The 26,063-nt window shown below is 43.0% G+C and overlaps 1 protein-coding gene across 3 annotated transcripts in view; it reads right to left on the bottom strand.

The window, feature by feature from the left end:
- The window catches only part of LOC146366236 (formin), a 50,512-nt gene that overhangs the window by 2,361 nt on the left and 22,088 nt on the right, over positions 1–26,063 (bottom strand). For all 3 annotated transcript variants that reach the window (XM_084914297.1, XM_084914298.1, XM_084914299.1), the window contains 11 exons: positions 21,177–21,264; positions 18,251–18,312; positions 17,911–17,999; positions 17,075–17,204; positions 16,847–16,993; positions 16,679–16,738; positions 16,476–16,596; positions 10,558–10,650; positions 6,875–6,926; positions 1,230–1,379; positions 67–148 (listed from right to left, as the gene is read on the bottom strand). In XM_084914297.1, the coding sequence (XP_084770423.1) occupies positions 67–148; positions 1,230–1,379; positions 6,875–6,926; positions 10,558–10,650; positions 16,476–16,596; positions 16,679–16,738; positions 16,847–16,993; positions 17,075–17,204; positions 17,911–17,999; positions 18,251–18,312; positions 21,177–21,264 (1,074 nt within the window). The remainder of the gene's footprint in view (positions 1–66; positions 149–1,229; positions 1,380–6,874; positions 6,927–10,557; positions 10,651–16,475; positions 16,597–16,678; positions 16,739–16,846; positions 16,994–17,074; positions 17,205–17,910; positions 18,000–18,250; positions 18,313–21,176; positions 21,265–26,063) is intronic.

Below are 26,063 nucleotides of genomic sequence, written 5' to 3'. Positions count from 1 at the left end.
TGCGACACAAGAAAGAGCGGCTTTTGGGAAATTCCATTTGGTTTCTGAATACAGATCAGCTCTTACCAGACTGTTGGCATTGATCTTCTTGGTTTCGACTCTCTTCTCTGCTGTGATCTTCTTGATGTTTTCTTGGGCTTCCTTCAACCTATGGAAAGAAACAAGAAAGCGACCATCAAGGCTCAACATTATCAGACAGTCTAAAAGAAATACACAATGAAACTTCTGCAAATCAATTAGGAACTAAGTGTAACCAGATCAAATACAAAGCCTCTCATCCTCGCACTCTTGTGAACTTGTTTATAAGAGCAAGACATTTAAATATCTTCCTGGGGCACCCTGTGTCACAGAGCCATGCCCAGCCACACAAACAAACACTCTCTCTGATCCACTCTGGAGTTTGCGGTCAGTGAAAGCCCTTTAAGTGGGAATGAGCAGAGAATGACAGCAGCTTGATGAGATAATGAGGCAACCTTTAAACACTTGGCTTTTTATGAGATCACAAACAGTATTTAGAATAAAGTTAAATGTACATAAGCACAATCAGCTGCGAGCAACAAGTGGCACGATTACCTAGTAAACAGGGAAACCATGTGATACTTAATAATGTGGCATAAAAATGACCACAGTCTCTCTGGACAGCGATTGCTCACCGCTTCCTTCGAGCTTAGCATAGCTACAGTGTTTATCAGTTCTCTAATAACACGCAGCCTTTAAACCACCACAGGCCACTGTCCGCTTGCCGGTCCTTTTTCTGGAACCCCCCCAGCCCACTACCAATTACGCCTCAGGTCAGAGGAAACAAATTCAGGCCCCTGTCGCAGGACCAAGGCCTCAGCTACTCCCCATTCACCTCCTCTTTGATGGCCTCCCTCCTTGCTTTAATTACAACCCGGCATCTGCACATCACCCTTGTACAATTAGTGCTAATTTGACATGATGTCCAGAGGTGTTAAGCACCAATCCGAAGGTGACAGAAACAAAGAAGTCTAATCTGAAATGATTATGTTTTGAGTTTTGAGTCTTGCAAAGTTTTACATTCCCTTCCTGACATTAGTTTTTTTTAGAATGATTATTTCGAGCATACTCACAAAAAACGTAAAATTCAGTCATGTTTTTTTTTTTTTTTTAAAGATTGTTGGATTATTCAGTAACCCTAATAACGCCCTTCCTGACTCCTTTCTCCTGATTTCTTCTGAGACTTAACCCAAGTAGTGGTACCAGCTCACCTCTCCTTGGAGATGTTCTTGCTTTGCCGTATCCAAGTGTTCTTGAAATCGTTGCAGAATTCGTACCAAAGCATAAAGATGTAACTCGGAGCCACTTCTTTCTCCCCGGACTTTGGCTTAACACCAAAGTAGTTCACCACGTCCTGGAAACTGTAGGGAGGGGTGGAAACACAGCAAAGGCTCAAACAGTGTTGTCTTATCACACATAAACACATATAAATAATCTCAGATTTTGACTGAAAGTATGTTTTTGTGAACTAATCTGGATTTTAAACAACATTAGAAAGTACAAGGCAGTTACGGTATGTAAACCCGTGAAACCAGAGAGAGCGAGAGAGGAAAAGAGTTTAAAATAGTAAAATGTAGAGAGAAAATGATGGATTTAGAGTCAGCAGGAAAGGTGAGAAACAGAGCTGGAAGGAGAGAGTGTCCACCCTGCTGGGCCACAGGGGAGAGCCAGTAGCGGCGGCTCCATTATCACATTGACCTCCACAGCCTGCATGGGAAGACTGCCAGAAGAGATGAAGACAGCCAAGAACAGGCTCCTATTCCTCCAAACACACCTTCTGTCTCTCTCACAAACACGTACGTTTTCACATATTAGTGAGGACTTTAAATTCACATATGCTTTTCCTAGCCTCCTACCTTAACCACCAGAAATGAATGCCTAACTCTAACCATAACTTAAATGTAACCTTCAGCTGTAAAACCATATTTTGAGCCTCAAAAATGCCTTCAAATTTGTGAGCTCAGCATTTGGTCCTGACAAGTGACTGTTGGTCCCTACAAGTATAGTGGTCCTATAAACACATTTAAACAAGTACACACACACACACACACACACACACGCGCTACTATGGAACTCACAACCACAAAAACATGTTCACTGGCAGACAAATCAAAGACGGGAATGCACGCATAAAAACACAAAGACAAATCAGAGGAATAAATGTAGTCTGGATTTTTGAGGGTGTTTCTACTCACTGAGCTACAACACTGTTTAAGGCCAGCTCCTCAGCTTAATTCAATTGTAACCAAATCTGAAGTCTTCGCAAGGCTCTCAGCGGCACACACGAGGCATGAAAAGCAGCCTGCTGCTTCAGATTCCCCCTTCTCTAACCCAAACATGAAAGACATTTTCTGGCCTGTGCCTGTCAAAAAAAATGGGGGGTTGATAAAAGGGAGCCATGATTCAAGGGATGCTCTCCTGTCCCACTGACGCCCAAATACGCTCTGACCTCCAGATGCTAGGTGGCTTTTGTGCGACGCTAATCTGGGACAAGTTCACTTGGAGTCAAATGGTGCACAATATGGTGACCAGACGGCCAGCTACAAGTTTGGAAAAAAAAGGAAAAGTCTGCTTCCCATTTCCAAGTGATGCGTCATTTTTGCTGGGATGCACAAAAACAGGAGAGCGCTGTAGATCATCCTGTAATCTAAAGAAGAAGCAGCTAGAAGAAGAAAATGTTCCAAGATGTTTAGATTGACCAAAACAAACGTGCTGTCACAGGCAGCTTTGTTGTCTGCTCTGGCATGACGAACTGGGTCTCTTCTCCACCGGCTTGTCTCTTGACCCTGGGTCATCATGTCAAAAGCGTGCACTTAATCAGAGCAACAAGCTTTTTTTTTTTTTTAGGCACATGAGCAAGCAGAAACAAGCCGATACACAAAGCTTCACTCAAAACAGATGCAAACACTCTCGCACATACCTAGAAAACAAACAAAATCAAGCGGACCTTTGTTCATTTTGCCATCGCAGGCTGATTTCACTTTTGCACATATGACGACATGTCAGTAATCCACGCTATGATGCCATTGCCGTGAGAGGGTTTTACTGCAGCGCCCACAGCTCAGCATTCCTCACTGACAGCTATAAAAAAAAAGACCCATTACAAAACCATGAACAGACGTGAGAATCAGCAAAGTATTTAGACAGGCAACTCCGCATTCCTATGTTTTGGCAGCAAAAAGATTACAGGCGTAAACCCCCGTGTTGTTGGCTGATTCAGCAGAGGCACAAAGCGGAGGCCATCTTTTCATATGTAATGACGGAGTAGAGTAATATACCAACTAACAGCAGCAAAACCATAACTGCACAATGACTATAGAGTTGGCACTTGGGCCAAATGAAATTGAGCATGATGGGGAAGAAGGAGGCTTAATGAGACGGAACTGAGGACAGAACCAGAAAACCTCAGTGGAGCCCAAACACGAAGCAGACAAATTAGGAGTGCATGTTGAGGAAAAGACTTCAGCGCTCACTATGGACAGATGGAAAAAAAACAAACAAAAAAACCCAACATTTTTGCTCAATTAGTTTTAAGTTACTTCATTAAAAACTCACAAGCTATTGTATCTTTTTGTGTGTGCCATTTTAACTGTTAAGCTGATTCAAATGTTGCAACTTTTTGCTGTGCTCCAATCACATTTCAGGTGTCTAGGCTGTCTAGCATACATGATTGTTTACTCTATAAGTGGTTTTATTGGGTCTTCATTAAGTCTGTTGACTTTTTTTTTTTTTTTTTAAACGTATAAAAGGCATACTAGGGAGCAAATGCAGTATATAGGGCAAAAACAGTTGCTGTACAATTCCAATGAGCTTGAAAGTGAGTATTTATTCAACCCACAGCCTCTGTCAGGAAGCTTCCTTGTCATGTCTTTAAGCAGTCTTCAGGCTTCTTGAAGGACATTCAAAGTCCTTCTTTGGATATCGTCTACCTTTTCTTTCATTCTCTATCAAAATGATCCCACACTGTCTCAATAATGTGGTGGTCTGGGTCAAACCATTACTGATAGAGTTCCTATGTAGGCATGCTTGTAATGCCTTGAGAGTTTCCTCAAAATTTTTTTTAACGACACACTTCAGCTAACAGCACTTTGCTAATGACCATGTTGGTGGTGCACAAATACTATTTTATGTCTGTCAAACTGTTTTATCTTTTTCACAAATTAAAGAAATAAAAGCAAATGATGTGTTTTTGCAACAGGCTGCTGTTTACAAAGTGCCTAAAGATGGAATTCCAAGTCTGGTTCCTTGAAAGCAAAAAGAAATGAAGGGTGGCCAAAGTTTCTGCACAGAACTACATGTGTGTCGATGATACATTTGGTTTATAATTTTATATGTGCGAATTCTCAAAACCATCTTGTTTAAATAAAGGTTCCATAAAAAAAGAAACTCAAACCAAAACCTCATAACTGATGACAGCTGTTATGCAGCTGCATCGCTGTTAATAAAATGTATGTATATGCAAGTATGACAATGATTACCTGCATCAAATATGGTTATATTATATTGAAAGATATCTCTTTTCCCCCCTTTAACAAAAAGCGACAAGAAGCAATAAATTCCAAATAATAGATGAACCATCATCACCAATGAATGCGAGCTGTGACTCATCCCAGGAGAGGGTCTAAGGAGAGGGGACAGATTGTGATGTGCGATCTAACAAAATGTACAAAGTAATTGATCTGACTGCTCTCCGATGAGGGTTGTTGTTTGTTCTTGTTCTGCTGTATGTCTACTGTATCGACACATTAGGTCACAGAGAGAAACAAAAAGCAGAGTCGTATTCCTCGCATGTGTTCACAAGCCTGGCTAATAAAAGCTCAACGTTGTAGCCATGACAGAAGATTCTACACATCTTAAGCCATGAAACATAGAAGATCTGTCAGCCACCTGAGCCTTGAACTGGGTGAAAAACTTCCACCAATTAAGTATCAGGCCAAATATGAAATATGGACACAATCCAGTCCTCTGCTCCTGAGTTATAGCGGTCAGTATTGGCCACTTGACCCTTGATCTTTTGGGTATGAAGTGTCATGGCATCATCACTTCATCCAACTGGACATTTGCTTGAAATTGTTTCATAATTGCCGCAAGAGTTCTTGCATTACAGCCAAAAATGTGTTTTCTGAGGTCACAGTGACTTTGATTAACAAAATGCACTCAGTTCACATTTGAGGCCAAGTGGGTCCGTGTGCCAAATTTGAAGAAATGCATTTGTACTCATGACGCTTCCGAAAGGTTGCTCTCTCGAGGACGGGAGAGGGCAAAGGACAACCCGGAAACATACGAGGCCGATATGGAGGCTCGGTGACCGTTAACAGTAACATCTTCTGTGAAATCATGCTCAGGTTTGACATCTAGCCCCAATTCTTGTCAAAATCCTAATTCACATTTCCCAGTCGATGCCTGCTGCGTGTGTGTGTGCGTGCGAGCTTCAACTCAGAGGTGTTTAAACTCTGAATCCTCATGAGGTCTAGACTGAGGTATTAGGTAGCACTAAGGATGTGTTGTTTATTTCTTTTATTAACACAAGCTATAATCTCAACACTGCTGCTGTTATGCCTTTGTGTGAGGATCCCTCATCCAGCACAGATGTGAGAGCCCACCCAGGGCCCAGAGAGCCCTCTGACGCCCATATTCATCAACGGCGTGTCACTTTTACGAGGTGGCTCTGTGGGAACCCGAGAAAGACCCCTGCCTCCCTCTCGCTCTACCTAGCACCAGTCAGCCAGCCCCCTCTTTAGATGAAATTAAAGGAAAACTTCATTAAAGCTAAAGGTGCTGTCAGCTGCGGGGCCCTTTTGATCAATATTCCCCTCCAAGTTCAACACCTTCATTACAGTGGTGTCACTCATTCACAAGGGGGGTGCAGACAAAGGCACGTGCGTGCGCACATTTTGGTCTGGTTCAACAGAAACATTGCTAAATGGCGAGGGTGGGGCCGGGGAGGAGGAGAGGTGTAGCCATTCTCTCGGTGATTATCTTGGCTCAAAGCAGCAACATGAAACAGAACAGCTCGGGGCCATTTGCTGAATTATAGTGTTGTCCAAAGCAATCAACTTTCTAATTGTTTATAGTTTACATTTACTCGCGTCCGGAGCCTTTCGCTTTCTCCTTTATGCACTTTTCTTGATTTATTTTGGAAGCGGGCGAGTTACGATATAAAGCAAACAATCCCGCTCGCTATCCAAACACGGTAAAAAATAATCTATTTGCTTTGTTTGTCTGCTCCACCATCTTTTTCCAATATGATACGTTCCAGATATGATTTCTCTCGGACGGTGAGCTCAGCAGCTGCCGGTGGGTCTCGTGCCTATAAATCAGATGCCTCTCAGAAAACTCTCAGGAGTCTTCTGCACAAAACATGGCAGATAAGAATGATTGGAACTGCAAGGGAGGAAGCACAGAGGATCCAGTGAAAGTACGTGGTTGATAAGCGCAAGACATGTTGCTTAACTGTCTTAAAGATAAATAACTCAAATAATATCTCCTTGTGCACGTATGAATGTGTGCCGAATCTTCAACAATAAATGTGAAATATGCATCATCTTATACCTGTCCAACGAATGGCCGCCTCACTCATCAAAGCGCTTACATGCCGAGACTGGTGCATCTTTGCAGAATCTTTAATATGTGTATACAGCTATATGCATAGAAAGCATTAGAGTTATCAGATACCACAAACTTTATCTCCTCATATTGAGGCTTGCTACATTACTCACAGCTGTGTGGCGCCTGCAATCACTAACACTTGGCAAACTTCCCTGTGTTGATGGGAAAATATGATTTTTTGTTTGTTCCAGTGTAATTTTTTCCTCCAACATTTATTAGCTTGTAGCTGTTACAGTGCATTTCCCACCTCTTCTGTGCTGCATTAAGTTGGTCCTCTTCAGCAGAATGCTCCTTCTGAGCTGCAAAAAAAACACAGAAAGAAAACATTCAGACAGGTCATGGGGCAAAATATGAGGCTTGTGTAGACATTGCTAACCAAATGTTTCATTAAAAGCGGACTCCAGAGGGGGGCGCTGTGTTCATTAATCATCCTCAAAGCTGAGGGGAGAAGAAGAAAGGCTGTGGGGGTTGAGATGTCACTGACGGTGAGCATGTTATCCAAGCAACTGTTAAACACTTTGTAAAGTCTGACATTATTTCTGTGTGTTTGTGCACGCGAGTCCCCACGAGAGCGAATCCCCAGCTCAGCCCGGAGATGGTCCATTTGCTGAGGTGTGTGTGTGTGTGTGTGTGTGTGTGTGTGTGTGTGCGTGTGCGTGTGCGTGCGCGTGCGTGTGTTGTCGATGCAGTGCTGAAGCCGGGGTGGAGGGCTGAGCGGAGAGGCTTGGGAACTGGAGGCTCCTGTGGACTCCTGCCATGTAAAAGTGTCTAAATGCAAGGCAGATGTGTGCGGCGGGCCAGGCCGAGGTGCAAGAATTTATCTAGGGCCAGAGAGTGCCTGTGATCTCAGATTTATAGCATTTTTCCAGATTCATCCTTTTTACAATGATGGGGGACCTTTCCTACTTGAAGATTTAAGAGGGGGAAGTCTCCAAAAAATTGTTCAAAGGCAGGTTTGGGGGTCTTCTGGGAGAGGGTGAACTAAAGCCTTCGATCAACCACCCGGTTTACTTTTCATCTCTCTCTCTCTTTTTTTTTTTTTTTTTTTTAAAACATGTATGTGGGCAAGAGGGTTATGGTAAACCTAATGAAGGGGGGGTGGCAATGTCTGGGATAAAGGGAGGTGGTGGGGGGGAGAGCAGTGGGGCCGTGACCAATGGCGTTAGTCTCAGTGGGGGTCAGGCTGGCGCCTGAGGTACCCCTCTGGTGCGACTTTGCAGAGGTGGCATAGGAGTCGGGAGGGAGGGTTCAGGGAGAGCGAGAGAGAGAGATTGGCTCAGAGAGGGAGAGGATGTGTGAAGTTTCTCTTCCTCCGCTCCCCCGTGCAAACATGAAACCACTAGTCGCTAACTAGAAAGTTATGAGACGCGCATGCTGAGAAGGACAATAAAGCGAGGCTTTAAAACTCTGACACACTTTTCCAAACTGCCGCTTTACCTCGCAGCCAGATGACCAAGAGATGTAGAGCAGTCTGAGAGGGGATGCTGGAGATATAAAAACAAACCAAACACCCCTTTTCACCCCCGAACAACTCCTCTAACAGAACAGAGACACATCTCAAAGACTTTAGATTAGAAGTGGCTCCTTGGACAGTTGTTAAGCGCAAATTTCACTTCATCTACGTAATTCACAGGCAGTCTGAGCGAGTGGAGTTTTGGTTACTGACTCACTAACAACAAAGGAAGCGCGAGGAGGTGATGATACACACGCATTTTCCGAGGAGAGACGGTGAAACGAGATTTACGCAAGCAGAGATAAAAAAAAAAAAAAAAAAAGCGCAGGAATTTGTTTTCAATTAGTCACGGTGTATATTCAACATGAAAAATATGCCAGTGTCAGTATCCCCAGAGGTTTCAAAGAGCGTCCAATAAAACGGCAAAGAAAAAAAGTGGTTGATTAGATGTGTTTAAAAAGAAAAAGCGTAACCTGGATTTTTATTTTAAGACTAAACAAAGAATATGGAAACAAACAAAGGCATATTCCAGAAAATCAGTATACAGGATCAAATAAATATAAGATAAAATTTAAGGTTGGACATATGACGGAGAAATTAAAATAAAAGAACAAGCAAATTCCAGACGATAAAGGTTACAGGATAAGAGCAATGGAGAAATGTTTATTTTTAATGGAAGTCTCGTAATTATCGTTAAATACTGCCGTTCAGGTATAAAGCCTTTGAGACAAGAGGGTTCAGCTGGCTCACTGCTCAGTTTCTAGAACCACAGTATCCATTTATGCAGGCACTACCAGCCCTAAGGATGTGATCACAATATTAAAGCTACTGCTGTTGCCTTCTCTGAATTCTCACTTCAGTTAGTGAAAGTGGTTTAAATCAGATGTGGTGGAATTCCCTGCACTCTTCCTTTTGGGTCATTTCCAGGAATTCTCATCACCCTAAAGCAGGGATATCAAACATTAGGTCCACTCCAATCCGATCCACTGAATAGCCTCGGAAAATGTGAAGGAGGGCATACATTTTGGACTTTTTAGTTTTACATCTTTTTCTGCTGATAAAGACCTCCCACACGGACATTTATACTATGCCAAAGTCATTAAGTAATGATTAATGAACCACTTAATGACAAAAAAAGTTTCAGTTTTTTTCACCATCTACTGTAGAAACTTATGTCTTGTTTTTTTAAAGTGGATCCACAGTGAATACCATAATAAATTTTCTGGAAATTAATATAATTCCAGCATAGTTTGTGCAATAATATACCAGAACTATTTCTGCAGTTTTACACATTAATTTTGTAATTTCTAAGCCTGAAGAGTCGTGCTGAGAGATTTATTTTATTTACAGCAGAATTTGGTTTATCACATAGACGGAGATGAAATTGCACAGCTTATTCTTATATTAAGAAATCTGAAGCATTAAAATGTGCAGTTAAACTCTTTACACCGTCAAAAAGTGGAGTTTTACTGCTTCGGCCCACTTAAGTGAGCTAAATGTGGCCCATTGTGTAAAATGAGTTTGACAAGTGAACACTAGAGGACTTTGCTAATGTGTGGGTCAGAAAGGAGACAGATGACAAGATGGTCCGAGTTTGTCAGGGAAGATCTGCTCCTGGTCCCTAAGAGTGATCCACCGAGGCGAGTCGGCTTTATTAGGCCACAGCTAAGGATGTCCTGCCAGCTTTATGGAACCCACGAGTACATAGGACCCATGTTAAACGCAACGTGATCTCTTCTACAGGCCTGTAGACGCCTGTCCTCATGCTGTCTTACAGGGCACCGAGACGCCCCTTCTCAGCAAGAACAAAAACACCCACGTTCACCAGGAGACGGGTTCTCTACCAACGAGCTGACTGTCTGACATAGCAAAAACCCCCAAAAAACAAAACATAATTACAGCTCCCCGTTTTAAAAGGACACATGCTGTGTGTCAGGGTGAAAACGGGGCCTTTCTGTCTCCCGGAGCTCGGTTTTGCAGCCATCTCACTGGTTGTAAATCATCTCTCCAAATGATTGTTTTTATTTTTTAAAACACCTTCACATGAGTCAGGCCCACTTATGAGCACGAGTGAGGGCAAACATCCATTATGACTATCTGAGGGAAAGGACTTCAGTGTCATTTAAAGGGAGCGGGAAAGATTAAACAACATATCCCTCATCTTAATTTAACAGCAGCAGGAAATGGTTACTGCTGAACATTTGGAAAAGAGAGCCAAGGTTTACACGCACATCACAATAGTAATTGTACTAATTTAAATAGTAATCTTTGTGTTATGTTTTGAAGACTGGACATAATTTTTGGAGGATTCTTATAGGCAAAAGCAGCCATCTGAAATGAGACATTCCTCAGAAAAAACAAAATCCACATGTATTTACATGATCATGGCACTTAAGAGTAAAACTACAAAGAGAAGAAAAATAAGGAACATTTCTTTCTTTGTTTTAGATAAACAGGAAAATGTTAACTTCACCCACCAGCACAGACGAATCCCTCCATCTTGTCCTTGAAAGGCTGCAGGTGTTCTTCTGATGAGTTAGCGCAGACTTTCTGCACATCCTTCTCACAAGCTAGAAGAAGGAAAGAACAAAGAAAGAAAAAGAGATGAAAGAAGGGCCTAAAGGGAGAGGTACAGATATAAGAATAAACTTAACACTTTTTTTTTAACCAAAAGTGTGAAGTGTGTCTATCATTCAGGGCTGAAATTTATTCAACTTGTCTTTCTATGAGTGTATTTTGTAACACATCTCATCTCATTTTAACACAAGGATTTAAAAGGAGTTCTGATTCCTGGTAATCAGGATAAAAAAATGAACTGACAGACATTAAATAAAAAAACTTTACACTACATTTGCTTGGAACAACATTTTTTATAATAAAGTTATGCACATGTAAGTAAAGTAAATGCTACTAGAACAGTGCTCTGAAAAGATTGCAATGCATTGCAAAGTTCTGTGCATTGCACCGTTTTTTCATCTTTATAAAATACAAATATTCAGAGTGTAATGCATAGATGTTTTTGCCTGTAATGTTTGGCCTTAAACGAGTGCTTACAGTAAGCACAAAGCTGCAGTTTTATTTTGTCCTCTAGTTCCACATTTAAACCAGTTTTCTTACCCATCCTCAGATTTCCCACCCCGCGCCTCGATTTACGCATCAGGCACATGCCAGTTTGCATATTGTTGAGGTTTATTTAAAACTAGTTTACACAATGGTGACCATTTCATTTGTATTCTACCTTCAGCGCTGGCCGCATGTGTGAGCGGAGCAGATGTGTTTGCTGTTTGTGGATGCCCCCCCTCCTCCCTCCCCCCTCCTCTGTCGTGCCAAATGATCCAACTCACACAAGTTCAGAGGAAACAGCCGTGAGTGAGCGTGTTCCAGCCGAACCTTTCCCCATTTCCTCTCAACTGTAACTACACACACACACAGACGCCTGGCAAAAAGAACTTTGCACAATCCTTCAACCTGTAAGTCATTAATGGCAGCAGTAAATACCTAAACTTGCTTATGACAGCATAGCTAAATAGTTCTGCAACAGAACAAGAGCATTAACAGGTCTGGCCGCCGTCTAACTTCACTGTGTCGCCGCTTTAACATCTCAGTTTGGCTCTCGTGCGTTTGCATGCGGAGCTGCCGCACCTGTAGTCCGGTAAACCCGCTCTATTGCTTGGTTTTATTTACTGGGTGTCTTATTAAACGAGACAGGAAGCACGACATCCCAGCATTAAAACTGAGACGCAACTACGTCAACAGCCGCTCGTTCTGGAATCCAGGGCTCTATTTAAATTCACGGAAAGTGGGAGCCAGCAGTTATTCAAATAAAAAGACAGAACTCAGCAAGCACACAAACATGACAACCAAAATATCCTGTTTGGACAAACCACGTTTCCTTAACAAAAATCCCCCGACTCAAAAAGACCCATTAAAAAAAGTGTTCAAAACAGCAAGTCTACAATTTAGAGGCGGCTCGCTTCCAAATGTGGTCCAGACAGCAAAGGCCGCAAGGAGGAAGCCCACAAAAACACAACAGCTGTAAAGAATAAAAGCCCAGGGCTCGGGTTTGAGACATTGTCTTGGAGTGATAATACATTTTTTGGAAAAAAAAGTGCATTCAGGAGGAGGACTCTCCCGCAAGCAAATGACTGACGCCATCAGGCCAGACACAAGGCCGGAAAAATAAAGCCAAACTTCTGTGTTAATGGTAAAGTGAATGCAAGTGAGCTAATCGCAAATACGTACAAAATTAGGCTTAAGTAAAAAACAAATCTTAATGTTTGCATACAAGGTTTTTTTTAAGATAATGGAGTAATAGACAACTTAATCTGTAAATTAATAGTCTTCTTGCATTACAAATGCATTTTTTAATCTTTAGTAAAAAAGTATAATGAAAGAATTTTATTTTAAAGTACATACTGAAATTTACAGCACCTATTTAATGTACTTTAAATGGTTTCTTATAGGTGTACCTAATAATATCTTCTTGAATAAGACTTCTCATTTAAAAGGACGCTGAATAAACTAATTAAATTTAAATAATAATAATGTAAATTACCATCAGAGGTACTGCATATATACATGCGCATCATACACAATTTATAGAGCCAACATTGGGCAGATGTAGTAGAACATAAAAACACGATTTTTACTCTTTGCTTTGTTGGGCTCTCTGTCCAGATAACAACAGCTCCGCCCTTTAAATCCTAGTTGGTAGCAAGACATTATTCACATCACTGATCAGAGAGCACTGGTTTTATGCATTGCTGTATTTTTTTTTTAATTGCGATTTTATAGTGATTTGCTTCTAAGACTTTGGTGGACAATGTTTAAGCAGCAAAAAGTAGTGAAAAAAACAAAGCAGCAATATTTTAAGAACATGCATGAACAAACCCAAAGAGAGTCATAGGTACAGTAACGAGGAGGATAAACAGAGTTAACAGAGCTGACTTCCTGAGACACTCGAGCAACACTTACAAAAACATGCATTTCTAAGGAGACACTGTTGAATCCATCCATCCATCCATCCATCCGCTTCCGCTTATCCTTTTCAGGGTCGCGGGGGGCGCTGGAGCCTATCCCAGCTGTCTTAGGGCGAGAGGCGGGGTACACCCTGGACAGGTCGCCAGTCTGTCGCAGGGCCAACACACAGGGACAGACAACCATTCGCACTCGCATTCACACCTAGTGGCAATTTGGATTATCCAATTAACCTATCCCCACAAGCTGCATGTCTTTGGACGGTGGGAGGAAGCCGGAGTACCCGGAGGGAACCCACGCAAACACGGGGAGAACATGGAGAATATGAGGTAATGGGCCAACAATTGTGGGTTTAAAAAACAGAAATATTGAAAAAAAAAAAAAGGGTGGTGGTGATGGGGTTAAGTGGGAAGAAAAACAAACAGAAAGATAGACTTTTGCTCCATTTTCCAACCCTGTGTGGTTTGGAAAATGGGAGCCTTTGATGTTAACATGTACTTATGACTTTTACTGTTGTAAGCAAGAGCCCCCGCTGAAGCTACCAGGAAATCGCAGCCAGCCAGGACAATTCACGACTACGGAAAGTCGACTTAAAGACAATGCCTAAGAGTGGACGGAGACTCTGCGGAACACCACAAGATCTCAACCATGGCTGTTTGATGAATGGCTCGGTCTCACAAATGTGCCCATTACACTCCACTACCTCCCATTTGTGAAGCTCTGGTTCATGATGAAGCAAACAAATGAGACGAGGAGACGCACAGTAAACGGGAGATAAAAGATAAAAATCCTCCTCAGAACATTTTAACTCATTTGATAATTAATTTTTTTTTTTTTAAATATTTTAATGTAAGTTATATTCAGAATGTAAGAGTGAACTTCATAAACTTTGCTGCACTCTTTTTTCCCCCCAGGAGGTTAAACCAGTCCAGTGCTCCAGCCGTGGCACATTCTAGTTATTTATACCTGGAAAGTGAATTCTCTCACTGATCTCCAATTATCTTTAGTTCCAGTGGTCTGTCAGTATCCAGCTCTCCTTTCTATGGGATGAAAAATGCTATCACCTCTCGGCAAGGGCAGCCAGGAGACTGCCGTAGGGAAAAGGTAAGGCGTTCTCTCTCCTTTCCATCCCTCATAAATCAACACATATCCACCTAACTACAACTCTTCTCCCTTTTTTGCTGGAAAATACAGCACTGACAGTTAGAGGCTTCAGGCAGGACTTTGAATATCAGCAGCAGCACTGAAATATGGCTTCAAGATGCATTAAAAGGAAACGTGCTTTTGTCTACATCTGTAAAGATATAGACAAACTTTACATTTCAAATGCATCCATCCATTTTCTAGCTCTTTTTTTGGTATGTGACATATGGACCTGGGTTTATCCGGGTCTATGCAGCCATTCTGCAATGTGCTGACAAATTTATTCGTATTCAAAAAGCTAGAAAATCACACGATTACTTGCAACAAATCAACCAACATAAAAAAGGATCCGATTTTAGAGTAATTTTTGCCTTGTTTGGTCAACAGAATTCACTCATTCTGTTCCAAGCTGAGGCTCCATCGTAAAACAGACCTCAGGCTAAAGGCCCAGCCTGAACCTGACATTAAAAGGCCATTTAAAATCGGGACACTGTCTGATTTGCCACAGTGATGAATGCCTAACCTAGGCCGGGACTTCTGTGAAACACTAAACTCCCCTGAGCAGCAAATGAGCTCTGACTGTTTCTTTTTATTTGATCCTATTTCATTTGGTTGCATCCCTTCCCATCTGTCTGGTTCAATTATGTGGCCGTTAAAGAGATCTTTTAGTAGGTAGCCGCTGGTCGAGAAGGGAAAAGGAATTCTGAGAAGACTTTGAGTTGTGCCAAATTTTAATGATAAACTTAATCTTTAGTGCTGAGTTCTAAAGACTGACGCACAAATTAACCACAGCATGGTTTGTCTCACTGGGAGCTCCGAGTCCTACAGTAGGTTTAGGTCCTTATGGCCTCTCACTCATCCCTCTCCCTCTGAGAGCAGCACAGAAAAGGTCATCACCCTCTTCCCAAACAGGAAGCCCCATCAAAAGAGGATCATGTTTCTGCACAAGCCAGTGAAGAAGAGGGCAGCCAAGTGGACGGCGAGCCCTCTCCGGAGCAACTCAGCTCAAAGCTCAGAAACATACAGTATCTTAAATGTGCCCATGGCCCACGGAGGTGGACTAAGCTCAGCAGGGATGAAGTTCTCACTCTCGGCATCACAACTCCTCGCCTCTGACCCAAGGCTGCAGGGCAAGACACCGGCGACCACTGCAGTCACCACCTCGGGATCAGGTGAGGGGTGGGCAGCTCTGCTCGCCAAAGTCAAACAGTGCGAGTAAACCAAAGCGTGATCCGATGTTAGCTTCTCAGTGTCAGGCAGTGCTCTCGATGTGGATGGAAGTGATCCGTGTTAGCTTCATAATTAAGACCAGTTGCTTTCTTTTGGCTGGTTTATAATAGCCTGGCATAAATATTTATTCCTGGCGGCTGGAGAGGATAAAAATGGTGGGAGTCATAGGTGGAGCTCAGCAAATATCCAGAATCCAGGGCTTGCCCTGTGATGCAAATACCCCTAAGGACTACTGTGCCAGACTGCGTTGCAGCAGAGATCAAATACGAGGGCCCTCGTGTTGCATTTATTGTCTTCAGGTCTTCCATTTTTCCTAATAAATGAGTGACAGCTTGAGGTGGGTCTGGGTACTTTAGTAGACTCTTTGTATTTTTCCCTCGGGTCAGAGAGGAGAGGGCTTTAACAGCAATCTGAAAGACGCAGGGGAGAGCTGTGGAGCATATCTAATTGCTTTCATATGCCGTATTATTGGTTGATTTAAATAACGACAGACACAAGGGGCACCGGGGGGCATCGCCTTTAACCTCCGTGTGGCCCTGGCCAAGACTAACTGGCTGCTTGGCTGGGTTACTGAGTGGCTCGGCGCCCAGGACACTACCAGCACAGAACATCAAAAGTGTATTTAATTTTTAATCCCCCTATTGTCCCTCTGATGTATCCTCAGTGACCTGGAATTTGTTTTTTGGGTTTTACTCTAGCTTTAAATGCTGCACAGACAAATATATAAAGATGCCAAATGTCTTGCCACTAGTCCTGTAACAGGAAAGCCCGTCGTGTTATGATGACACGGTTGTTAAGATACAATGTCTGGGAATTGGGAAAAGCTCCCTCGGGCCATTTGAGGTCCTGAATAAACCCAGAAACCTCCCTGCAGAGGGAGGGGAGAGTCCACGGGATGTGCATTTACATTTAAACTGCTCTGGTGAAAGATGGTAATGTATACAATTACGCTGACTGATTTACTGGGGAACAAAGATAACCTAAGCAATAAATTCAATGTGGTAGAAATGAACCCGCTTATTTATACGAGTGGGGCACGTCGTACCAGTCAGATCTTTCTTGAGTTTTCGGAGGTCTTTGGCGAGGTCATCAAACTTAACCTGAGAAGCCTGGAAGAAGTTCTGTGGCTCTGGCAGAGGGAACACACTCTTTTCCGTACCAGCATGCTGCAATAATGAAGCAACGTGTTACTTAGGAGACATTAAAAAGCTGTTAAACTTTATTTTAAAAATAAATTGATTAATTTACCTCATCAAAATTACGCAAGTAGTATAAAACCACGTAATCCACCAAGTTCATGCGATTGTCCTGAAGAAAGAAAACAATAAAACAGACAATTAAGATAAAAGGGCATGAATCAGCTCACTCGGATATTACACTACTTTTATAAGATTTTAGAGCCTTTAATGGTTTTACCCGGCTCTTGACGTCCTTTAGCTTGGGGAGGATCTCCAGCCCAAAGCCATCAGCCTGCCCTCTCGTCCTGTTCCCTCCATTCATATAGTTCCCAAAGGCCAGAACGAGACCTATTATATCCCGCAAACTGTTGCAATCAAGCAACTTCTGACATTGACAAACACACAGTTTGTTTGGGGTTAGTTCTTGTAGGCTGACACTTTTTAAGCAGTTTGTTGTCGTTCTTACTTTGCTGACGTTGGAGATGATCTCCACCTTGCGACGTATAGAAGAGATGGTGTCGAGGAATACCGACTGGAAGATGATGCATCGGGCTCGGCTCGCAAAGTCCGGAATTTGAGAGAGTTCATAGAGAAACCTGAAAAACAAAAGGGGAGGAGGGGCAGAGAGAGGATGAGAAGGAGGTGGAAGAGTATGGGATGTGATGTGTTATGACAGAATTAAACAAAACGTCTAACAGGAAGAACTATTTTGGGTCCTTGGCAGGCCCAGCTTCCCCACGCAGGCTGACTGAGTCAACGTTGCTGTTCACAGGCAGGCAGGCAGCTGCTAGTCATGAGCCGCGCTGCTCGGCTGGGTTTGAAAGGTCCGCGGGGTCGGGTGGAGGAAAGCGGCGAGCGGCGCACGGAGACTGATCAAAGGTAGCTCTGGCCTGATGCGGGACGACTTATGTACACAGTGCAGTGTCGGAGGGGAGCGGAGTGGTAACATCCTGTGTGATTAGACCCTGCTGATGGAGGTAGACACTGAGTAGGGATGACTCAGGAGGCTATAGTGACAGCTCTGGTCAAACATGGAAATAGGAAGGCCAGGCTGAATGGCACCGCTGGATCCAGGCCTCGTTAACTGGCCTGGACTGCTTAACCCTGACAAAAACTACTGAAGCAGTGTCCATTAATGCACATTTTTGCACGTACGCAAAGGCTATGTAAAAATGCACACTTTGTGTAGAAACTAATGACGAAGCCCTGAGATAGATATCCATAGCTCTATATCTCTGTCTATATCTATATCCTTTCACACATAATCAAATTGGTGAGACCTGATTAAAAACAAAATCTTACTGTTCAGGTTTGTCCAGCAGTTTCACTTGATCTTCTTTGGATGTCTCATAATGTCTCGTTATCTTTTCCATCTCGTCACTGGTGGCCCTCTATGGAGAGACACAATGCAAAGGTCATTACAAAGATGTGGCTCAATACTGTAAATATTGTGATGAAATATACGTAATTCAACTTTTTGCTAGAGAAGATTTTAAGATGCATCTGTATAGAAACCTTATTTGCTTCGGTAACACCATATATAGTGGGGGAAATAATTATTTGATCGGCTGCTGAACTGATTGATATTCTGACTTTAAAGCCTTTTGTGTAGACATTTAAATGTCACACACATGCTACTTACGTTTTCATATAAAGCCTCAATTGTCTCCAAATCCACCACAGAATTGTCCACATTAAGAACAGCTGGAAAAGATAACAGAAGCAGTCGGTGTTATAAAGAACAGACCCACAACAGCCCTTTAATTTACTTACAGACTGAATAATGGAACATTATATTTGTGGCAGCTTTATAGAGCCTATATTCATATTTTACAGAAAAAGATTTCCCAAACCAGTAAAACAAAGAATGACATTAAAAAAAACAAAAAAAACAAGTGAAGTGCATAATTCAGTTGCCATTTAACTGAATTATACACCTAATTTACAATATTAGCTTGAGGTAGTAAAGCTGGGAGTGTGGCCAGGCTGAGCACACTTGAGTCTGAGACCGCAGATGCCGAGTGTACGCCGAAGCTCCTTTCCCCCCCCCTCTTGTCGTGGACAAGCGAACTGGGGGACGAAGCCCCTTGGCACGGCAAAGAAAGGAAAGCCTGAAACTGCTTAACCTCAGAGCTCACAGCTAGAACCACCAACAGCCAACTAATGAGTTTGAGGTGGGCAGTAGATGGTGGACTAAGGAAAAACAGAGGATGCCGGAGCAGATAGGAAGTGAATGCAACAGGCAATCGTTTAAAAGATTTTTGTACGTTCGAGTGTGTAAACAGAAGGCAAAATGAAAGATCACAGAAAGAGAGAGACCGTGTCGTAGGTTTATAGCTTAGTGATGCACGTAGAAGTGGGTACGGTCAACACTGCTTTTGGATCAGCTCATGGTTGTCTGGTCGCTGTCAGCCGAGAAGGTCTGTGCACGACCTGCTCCTCTGAAATGTACTGCTCAGCAGGACAACTCGTCTTTGTGACGGCTGCCGTGGCCACAGAGGAGACGCGTCAATCAGTCACAAACTAATATCAGCAATTTATGCTGCAAATTTAAGCTAAAGTTCGCAAACATTTGCCATCATAAACTACACAACATACCGCATCAGCTAAACCTGCTGAAATTTACAAAACTTATGACACTAATTTGACCCAAAAGAAGAAAACTGAACATCATAAAATCTAGTTTACATGTGTTTCTGCTGGACTACAGGGCTGCTTATTCATCCTGATTATTTTGGTGTGAGCTGCTCAGTGCAGGAGAATCTGGTGCTATGTCCTTGTCTTAATTATACTGAAACCAATGGAACAAAAAGGCACTTCTGATTATCAAAACACATTAAAAAACAAACAAACAAAAAAAGGTCTGCAAAAATGTCTTTAGAACAGATTTCTTTCTTTTTTTTTTTAATCAGTTGAATGTCTCGTGTATTAAACTTGCACAGGTAATGTTAACAATTTTGGCCAACGACTACTTCCACCTAACAAGGTAACAATTTGCGTTCTGGTTCCCAGCTGTTGTGTTGCAGAGAAGCTGTCAATGTGGTCCCGACGTCTGGATCAGAGAAAACGCTGGAGGTCCATTTCCTACATCTTATTAGAGTGGATTATTCAGTCCCTCAGCCACGCAGCCGTCAATCACCCACCAAAGGGGGGCCTGCTTCAGTGTGCACAGGAGCACTCTGATCCGAGGGGAGCCGGATATCTCTCCACACCGACAGATCAAAGCGTGCCTGCCAACGGCTTCACACCCTCTCCTTCCACTTTTCACTCGTGTGTGTGTGTGTGTGTGTGTGTGTGTGTGTGTGTGTGTGTGTGTGTGTGTGTGTGTGTGTGTGTGTGTGTGTGGGGGGGAGAGCCTCCCTTTGCCCTTGAACCATGGTGGCCCTTGAGGTCGCCCAGTCACTTCCACGGGTGCATTTGACCCCCCCCTTTGCTCTTAACCCGAGTGCTGCCTTCTCTAGTTCCCTGCTTCCCACTCTCTCCCTCCCTAGTAGCTGTAATTACATTACATGTACCATGTCCTTTTAATTTGGCAACAAAGGGGAGGCAAGCAGGCGAAGCAAGGGACTAGAGCCCTCAGAAGTGCTTATTAAGGTGCTGTCCTTCATTGTCAAATTCAAATTGTCCATTTCGCATACACCTCCCATTAAAGCACAAGGAAGCAGCCTCACGCTGGGTGTGAGCCGGCCTTTTTTTACCAAACTGACACTGGAACAGAAGAGAAACTGAACTGAAAGGGGGGAGAAAAAAGAAATCGAAACAGGATGGTTGTCCTGGTGTATCCGCTTTTCTGGCTTGTGTTTTGAGTTGGTTTTATGTGGTAGCGCAGTGTCTGCTAACTGTGGAACGTGGTTTTGTACATGCTTAGGTCATTAGTGGGGTGTCAGTCCCATTAGGCTTGTGGAAACCGTCACTGGCTACAATAAACAGATCTGCTGGCCGCATGCTCAGACAAGCAGGCGGCAGCCATTCTCCGCCACAGTCCCAGGGCCGGACTAATTCCTGGCCCACCTATGATGTCCCCAACACACATACTATGCGTTTACTCACCCACGCAGGGACTTTAGACACGCACATGTATGCGTGCATTTTCCACAGAACAGTCAAGAATGCAATCAATCTATTCAGCTCTTAAAATGAAGGAGATGGCAATTTGACTTTAACCAGCACAGGAGGCCCGTCAGAAAAAGCGAAAGGCTGCTTTCATCCCGACGTTGCCGTCTCACATTTTGACAAATTGAGGCATTTTCTTTCCCACAGTGGTAACTGGAAAAATCATCCACTTTCCACTTGAAACACAAATTAATCCAGAAAAAAAAAGTGTCTGGAGTTACAAATTAGTAGCTGTCAAGACACTGGAAATTATCCTCTGCTGCAGAGTTCACCATCTCATCTCTAAAAATAACTCCATCTGCATCTCCTCAGGAGTCCTGCTCACTTTAATGGTGAAGAAGAGAGTAAATTTAGTTTATCGCAGCCGAATCTGAATATGAGTTTGTTCTGTGAAAGGCAGGAAAATAATGTAGTGTTTGCAAGCTTCTAGATGACGCTGGAAAAGATTTTTTCACCTTGCTGAATGTCCTTCATCTCCAGATGCAGGCTTGATATCAGGATGCCAACTGCCTGGGAACGCTTCCCGTCCAGCAGCTTGATAATCTAGAGAAAAAGAAAAAACCAAACAAACCACAAAATAATTTACATTATAAAGTATCGAGAGAGTTGGGGATGGGGTGGGGGGATTCAAATATGAGTTATAGAAAAATGCAATTTTTTAGGTTAACAGGACATTTACTCTTTACGCAAATCGTCCCTCATTATTCAAAATGTGACATCAAATAACCTGAGGAACAGACAGTGAATAAAAAGTTCATCCGAGCAGCGAGAGGGTGGGTTAAATTCACCAGTTCCCCTCCGTGGCAGATGACGGACGACCAGCGAGACAGAGCGCCCGGAGCCCCAGTTAGTCCGAGCAGTCGGCGAATCACCCGGGATTGACCCAAATGACCGAACTAATCAGCACTAATTGTGATAACCCATCATCGTGACGCAAACTACCGGGAAATGTGGCGCGCACACACACACACAGCCGGGACCCTCTTTGTCAAGTTACATTAATGAGAAAGGGAACGTTAGGAAAAGCACCTCCTCCAAAGTTTACCAGAAAACACGTGCGAGATATAATCAAAAATATCAAGTCGCAGTGAAAGTACAAAGGCAAAAAGTGGCACCATAAAAGGACAGTCTTGAAGAGCACGGCAAAGAGAAGCAGTGCTTTTATAACAAACTATAAATTCACAGGATTTTTATTTGTGCCTACACATGGTCACAATTACTTATGACTGAATTAGCCGTAAAACCAGAGAAAGTTTTGGCAAGGTAAAGCCCCGCTCTAAAAGTTAATGTGTCAGGCTTCTTCATTAGGTATTATGGTGTTGTCGGCTACTGGGCTGTCCAGTGGGAGCTGGAGAGCAGAAGCCTTAGAAGTTGGTATTGCATTACAGGGCGTTAGTGGGTGCCATGCTGCTTCCAGCTCTATTACCTGGATCACTAGGGATCTCCTACACTGGGGACTATGAGATGGCTGACTACCAGGCTTTCCCAACACCTCTAATTAACCGCTCTGGATGGGCAGCACTAAAAGCGGCGCAGGAACCTTTGCAGAAGTCGCCAATTAGCCTAAACAGTTAAGTTAATGAGAAAAGACAAGTGATGCTGAATGCTTGCCTTGAGACACGCAAACAGCTCGGGGTAAGTGGAGAGAGCCGGGAGATGCTGATGCTGAGACAGGTAGACACCAATAGCTAATGGCTCCCTCCGGTGGAGAACAAGAGAACTGACCCGACACGGCTGAGGACGCTCGAGTAACGGAGACGAGTCAAGAGAAAGAGGAAGAAAGACTGCTCGCTTTTTCCCCCCCTAAGAAAATAAACAAAATCATGGAAGGAGACACTGGGATGTCAGAGCCTTGAGCTGAAGCAGGTGGCCGGTGTTAGGCGATGCGGCCTGGGTGATGCAGAATCAGAGCCGAACGGATAGTTTACACAGCCACGTCTGAGCGAGCGGCCTGCTCCGCAGTGATGTCTCTCTGACTATCTGTCTGAAATCACCCAGGCAAATGTTACAATAACAACTGGTTCGAGACTTTCCATCAATAACCAATTGCGATACACTCAGCAACCCCAGTCTCGCCCAGAAGTGTTAATCTTACGCCCACTCTCCCACGTCATAGCCACGACTTCAAATATGTCTTTAATAAACGTAGTATGATTGCTCATAAGTTATTCCCATAAACCCGTAAAGCTGCTGTTTGTTAAAGGAGACTTGCCATGTATAAACTTGATAGAGCTCTGATTTATGTGCATAAAAGAGACCTCAGTTTTTGTGTTTACTAATGTGCATATTTGTACACGCACACGCCGGCATATTTAACCGGAATTATTCCCTCATCATCATCATCATCATCATCTCTCCCCTCCTCGATCCTCAAAAATGCACCGACGTGCCCATCGCCTGCTCCCCCGCTCACATAGGTGCCCATACTTTATCGCCTCCACCAGCCATCGGGGTGAAGCCACATGCGTGCAATTATACCCCTGGTCCCGTCTTCCCCGGTGAGAGAGCTCCCCTCTACGTCGTCTCCTCAGCTTTGATATGCTAATTGGCGCAGAGAGACGAGCTCCAGAGTAAACAAGAGCTTTGATTTTTCTATGGCACACATGATAAAGATTAACTCACTCATGTAGGCATCGCCTGCATCCCCCCGAGTTTCAACTTTTGGCGTGTGCAGTTGCTGGAAAACGGGGAAGTGGCTCATATGCATAATGTACACACACATTCCTTTCCCACCCACTCATCTCCTCTCGCCGTCCACAGCCCCGGGGGCTGTGGTGTTAGCATGTTCTGGCAACACTTTCTGAGCAAGTGCATAATGACTTGCGGGGGACGTGCCGTCACCACACAGGTGTGTTCAAGCAAGCGGGCACACGCAGACGCGCAAATAAAAACATACACAGAAACACACAAATAGAGACAAACAAAGACTCCTTAATACAGATACGTAACCAGATTCGCTGGCAACGTTAGACTGAAAATGAGTGTGCTGACAGATGGGAGGCAGGTAGCCCACATGTGTGTCAGCTGGTATTGCGCAGAGGAAGACGTCATGCCAAACTGAGAAGCTATCACCTACATCCCTGTCCAATCAGAACCTCCAGAATAAAAGAGTCTTTTCAACAGTCGTGCTTAAATCTCTGTTCTGGGCAGACATTTATAAAGCTTCCGAGTGTGTTTAAAGAACCACATGGGGAGAATGATTTTTGCGAAAACTACAGAACAAGACAGATTTATTAACAAACCTCCTACAACTTAGAGGGAGGTGAAGGTGCAGCGCTGCCAGAAGCTTACAGGAAGACAGACAATCAAAAAAAGGAAGCATGTCCCACTGCGCATGAAGTTTCTTGATCTCTTCTACAGAAGTCTGTTTATTTTACTTATTTTATTAAGAAACAACTATTACAAGTTGAAACAAGTAGATGAAGAAAGAACAGGTCAGTTATGGGAAATACAGTAGAGTGAAAAACTCTTTATATTTTACGTCTAAGGAGCCAGACACTGTTGTATTTTTGAAAGAAGCCTTGAGGAATATTTCATCCTGGCTTCTTCAAGGCCTTTCAAAACGTTTCTTAGCTGTGGCTGTGAAGCCACTCAACACTGACTTATGAATCCTTCAAGCATAAAAAAAACAGTGTTGTGTCTGCACATAACAGACAATTTGGCAAAGAAAGAACTTTAAATTGAATCTTCAGGCACTTTTTGCTTGTACTTTAGGGAATTTTTAAAAAAATGCCAATGAAAATACAGTTTGAGAGCCATGAAATAGTATTTATGCACCAACAGTGATTCCGATTGGTGTGAATTGTGAAGAAAAGAAAAGAAATTGGACAAGTGGAGGACAAAAGAAGCGCTTTACTCAAAAGCACTGACAACAGATTTCATGGAGTGATGAATCCATATTTGAAAATTCTGGTTCAAATCACTGTCGATACAGTAACAGCGTTACAACAGTGAGTATCTAAAGCCATCTGTAAAACACGGTTGAGGCTCTGTCAGGATTTGAGGCTGAATTTTAGCCTGTGGATCTCAACGTTACTGAAGCAGGGTAGGATCATGTTGACAGAACGGAACAAAAGGCAGCCAACATCCAAAGAAGAGCCCTGAATGTCCTTCAGGAAGCCTGGAGAACTACTCCTGAAGACTACTTACAGAAATGATAAGAAAGCTGAAAGAGTTCAGGCTCTGTTAAAGAATAAAGGTGGTCACACCAAAAATATTGACTTTAAAGTATAAACTGTTTTTGCCTTAGAAATTGTATTTCCATGCATGTTTGCACAGTTCAATAATTGCTGCACCCAATTCCCATTTTTTCCGATAACTGAATAATGGCTCAAGACTTTTGCACAGCAGGTCAAGTAGTAGCTTAGCTTCTCATATGAATTCTACTTTTCTTAGCAAGTTAGTCAAATACTTTATTTCTGTTCTGTGATTCAAACGCATCACTATAGTCTCTAACATTTGCATAGATTATTTAGCCACTTCCTGCCATCTAAAAATCACATTTATTAAGCTTCAGACTAACTGATAAAATAAAACCGCTTGCAACCAGGACTATGACGGTGCGCTCACAAAACTACGTGGAAAGATGACGCAATGAAAATTGTGGAAGCCCTATTCTTTTGCACCCCGAAGGAATTTAAACAGTGTGACATCCTCTCATAGAAGTCTAAGCAGATGCAACTCATGAGCCAAAAATACTTGCCTGTGAATCACATGTATCACTTAATATAACATGACTAATGTTACAATGTCATCCAAATATCCTGGAGTTTGTGAGCCTGCCTCTGTTTCAGTACTGCAGGACTCTGTCAGACAACAAGTAAACAACGTGTACTTTTATACTCTGCAGTTGCTGGGGGGCCTATAGCGTTCTCTTTTGTACCATCTAAGATATCCTTATCCATTTTCTTTCCTCCTTCCGCTCAGAAGCAGCTAATCTTCTGTTATACTTTTTTTCCTTACTCCCCAGCTTCCCAAAAAGATGTGGCTCACTATCCTTTCTTTCCTGTACTTTAACCAGCTGAACTTCATGTAAATAATAACCAGCAGATGATGGTTTCCAAGATCTCCCTCGCAAATTATTTCCCCTCCAGTCACTCAGAGTATAAACTTTCAGGGATAGAAAATTATTAAGTAAACAGGTTTCTATTATTCCGATGACCTTTCCAGTGAGCTGAACGTCAAGGCAGCCGGAAACAATTCCCCCTTTCCTCTTTAACCCCAGAAATAACTGCATAAAATAAAATAAAATAAAACCACAGTACTGAGAACAAAAAGTCTAAACACAGATAACAAACCCAGCCGGTGTAGCACAAAGGTCCTTCTTTCAAATACCGGGGGGA

This window comes from Perissodus microlepis, chromosome 19, assembly GCF_051167445.1.
Source record: "Perissodus microlepis isolate ML-2025 ecotype Zambia chromosome 19, ASM5116744v1, whole genome shotgun sequence".
In the NCBI taxonomy this organism is placed as follows: domain Eukaryota; kingdom Metazoa; phylum Chordata; class Actinopteri; order Cichliformes; family Cichlidae; genus Perissodus; species Perissodus microlepis.
This window is presented reverse-complemented; position numbering and strand designations above follow the sequence as displayed.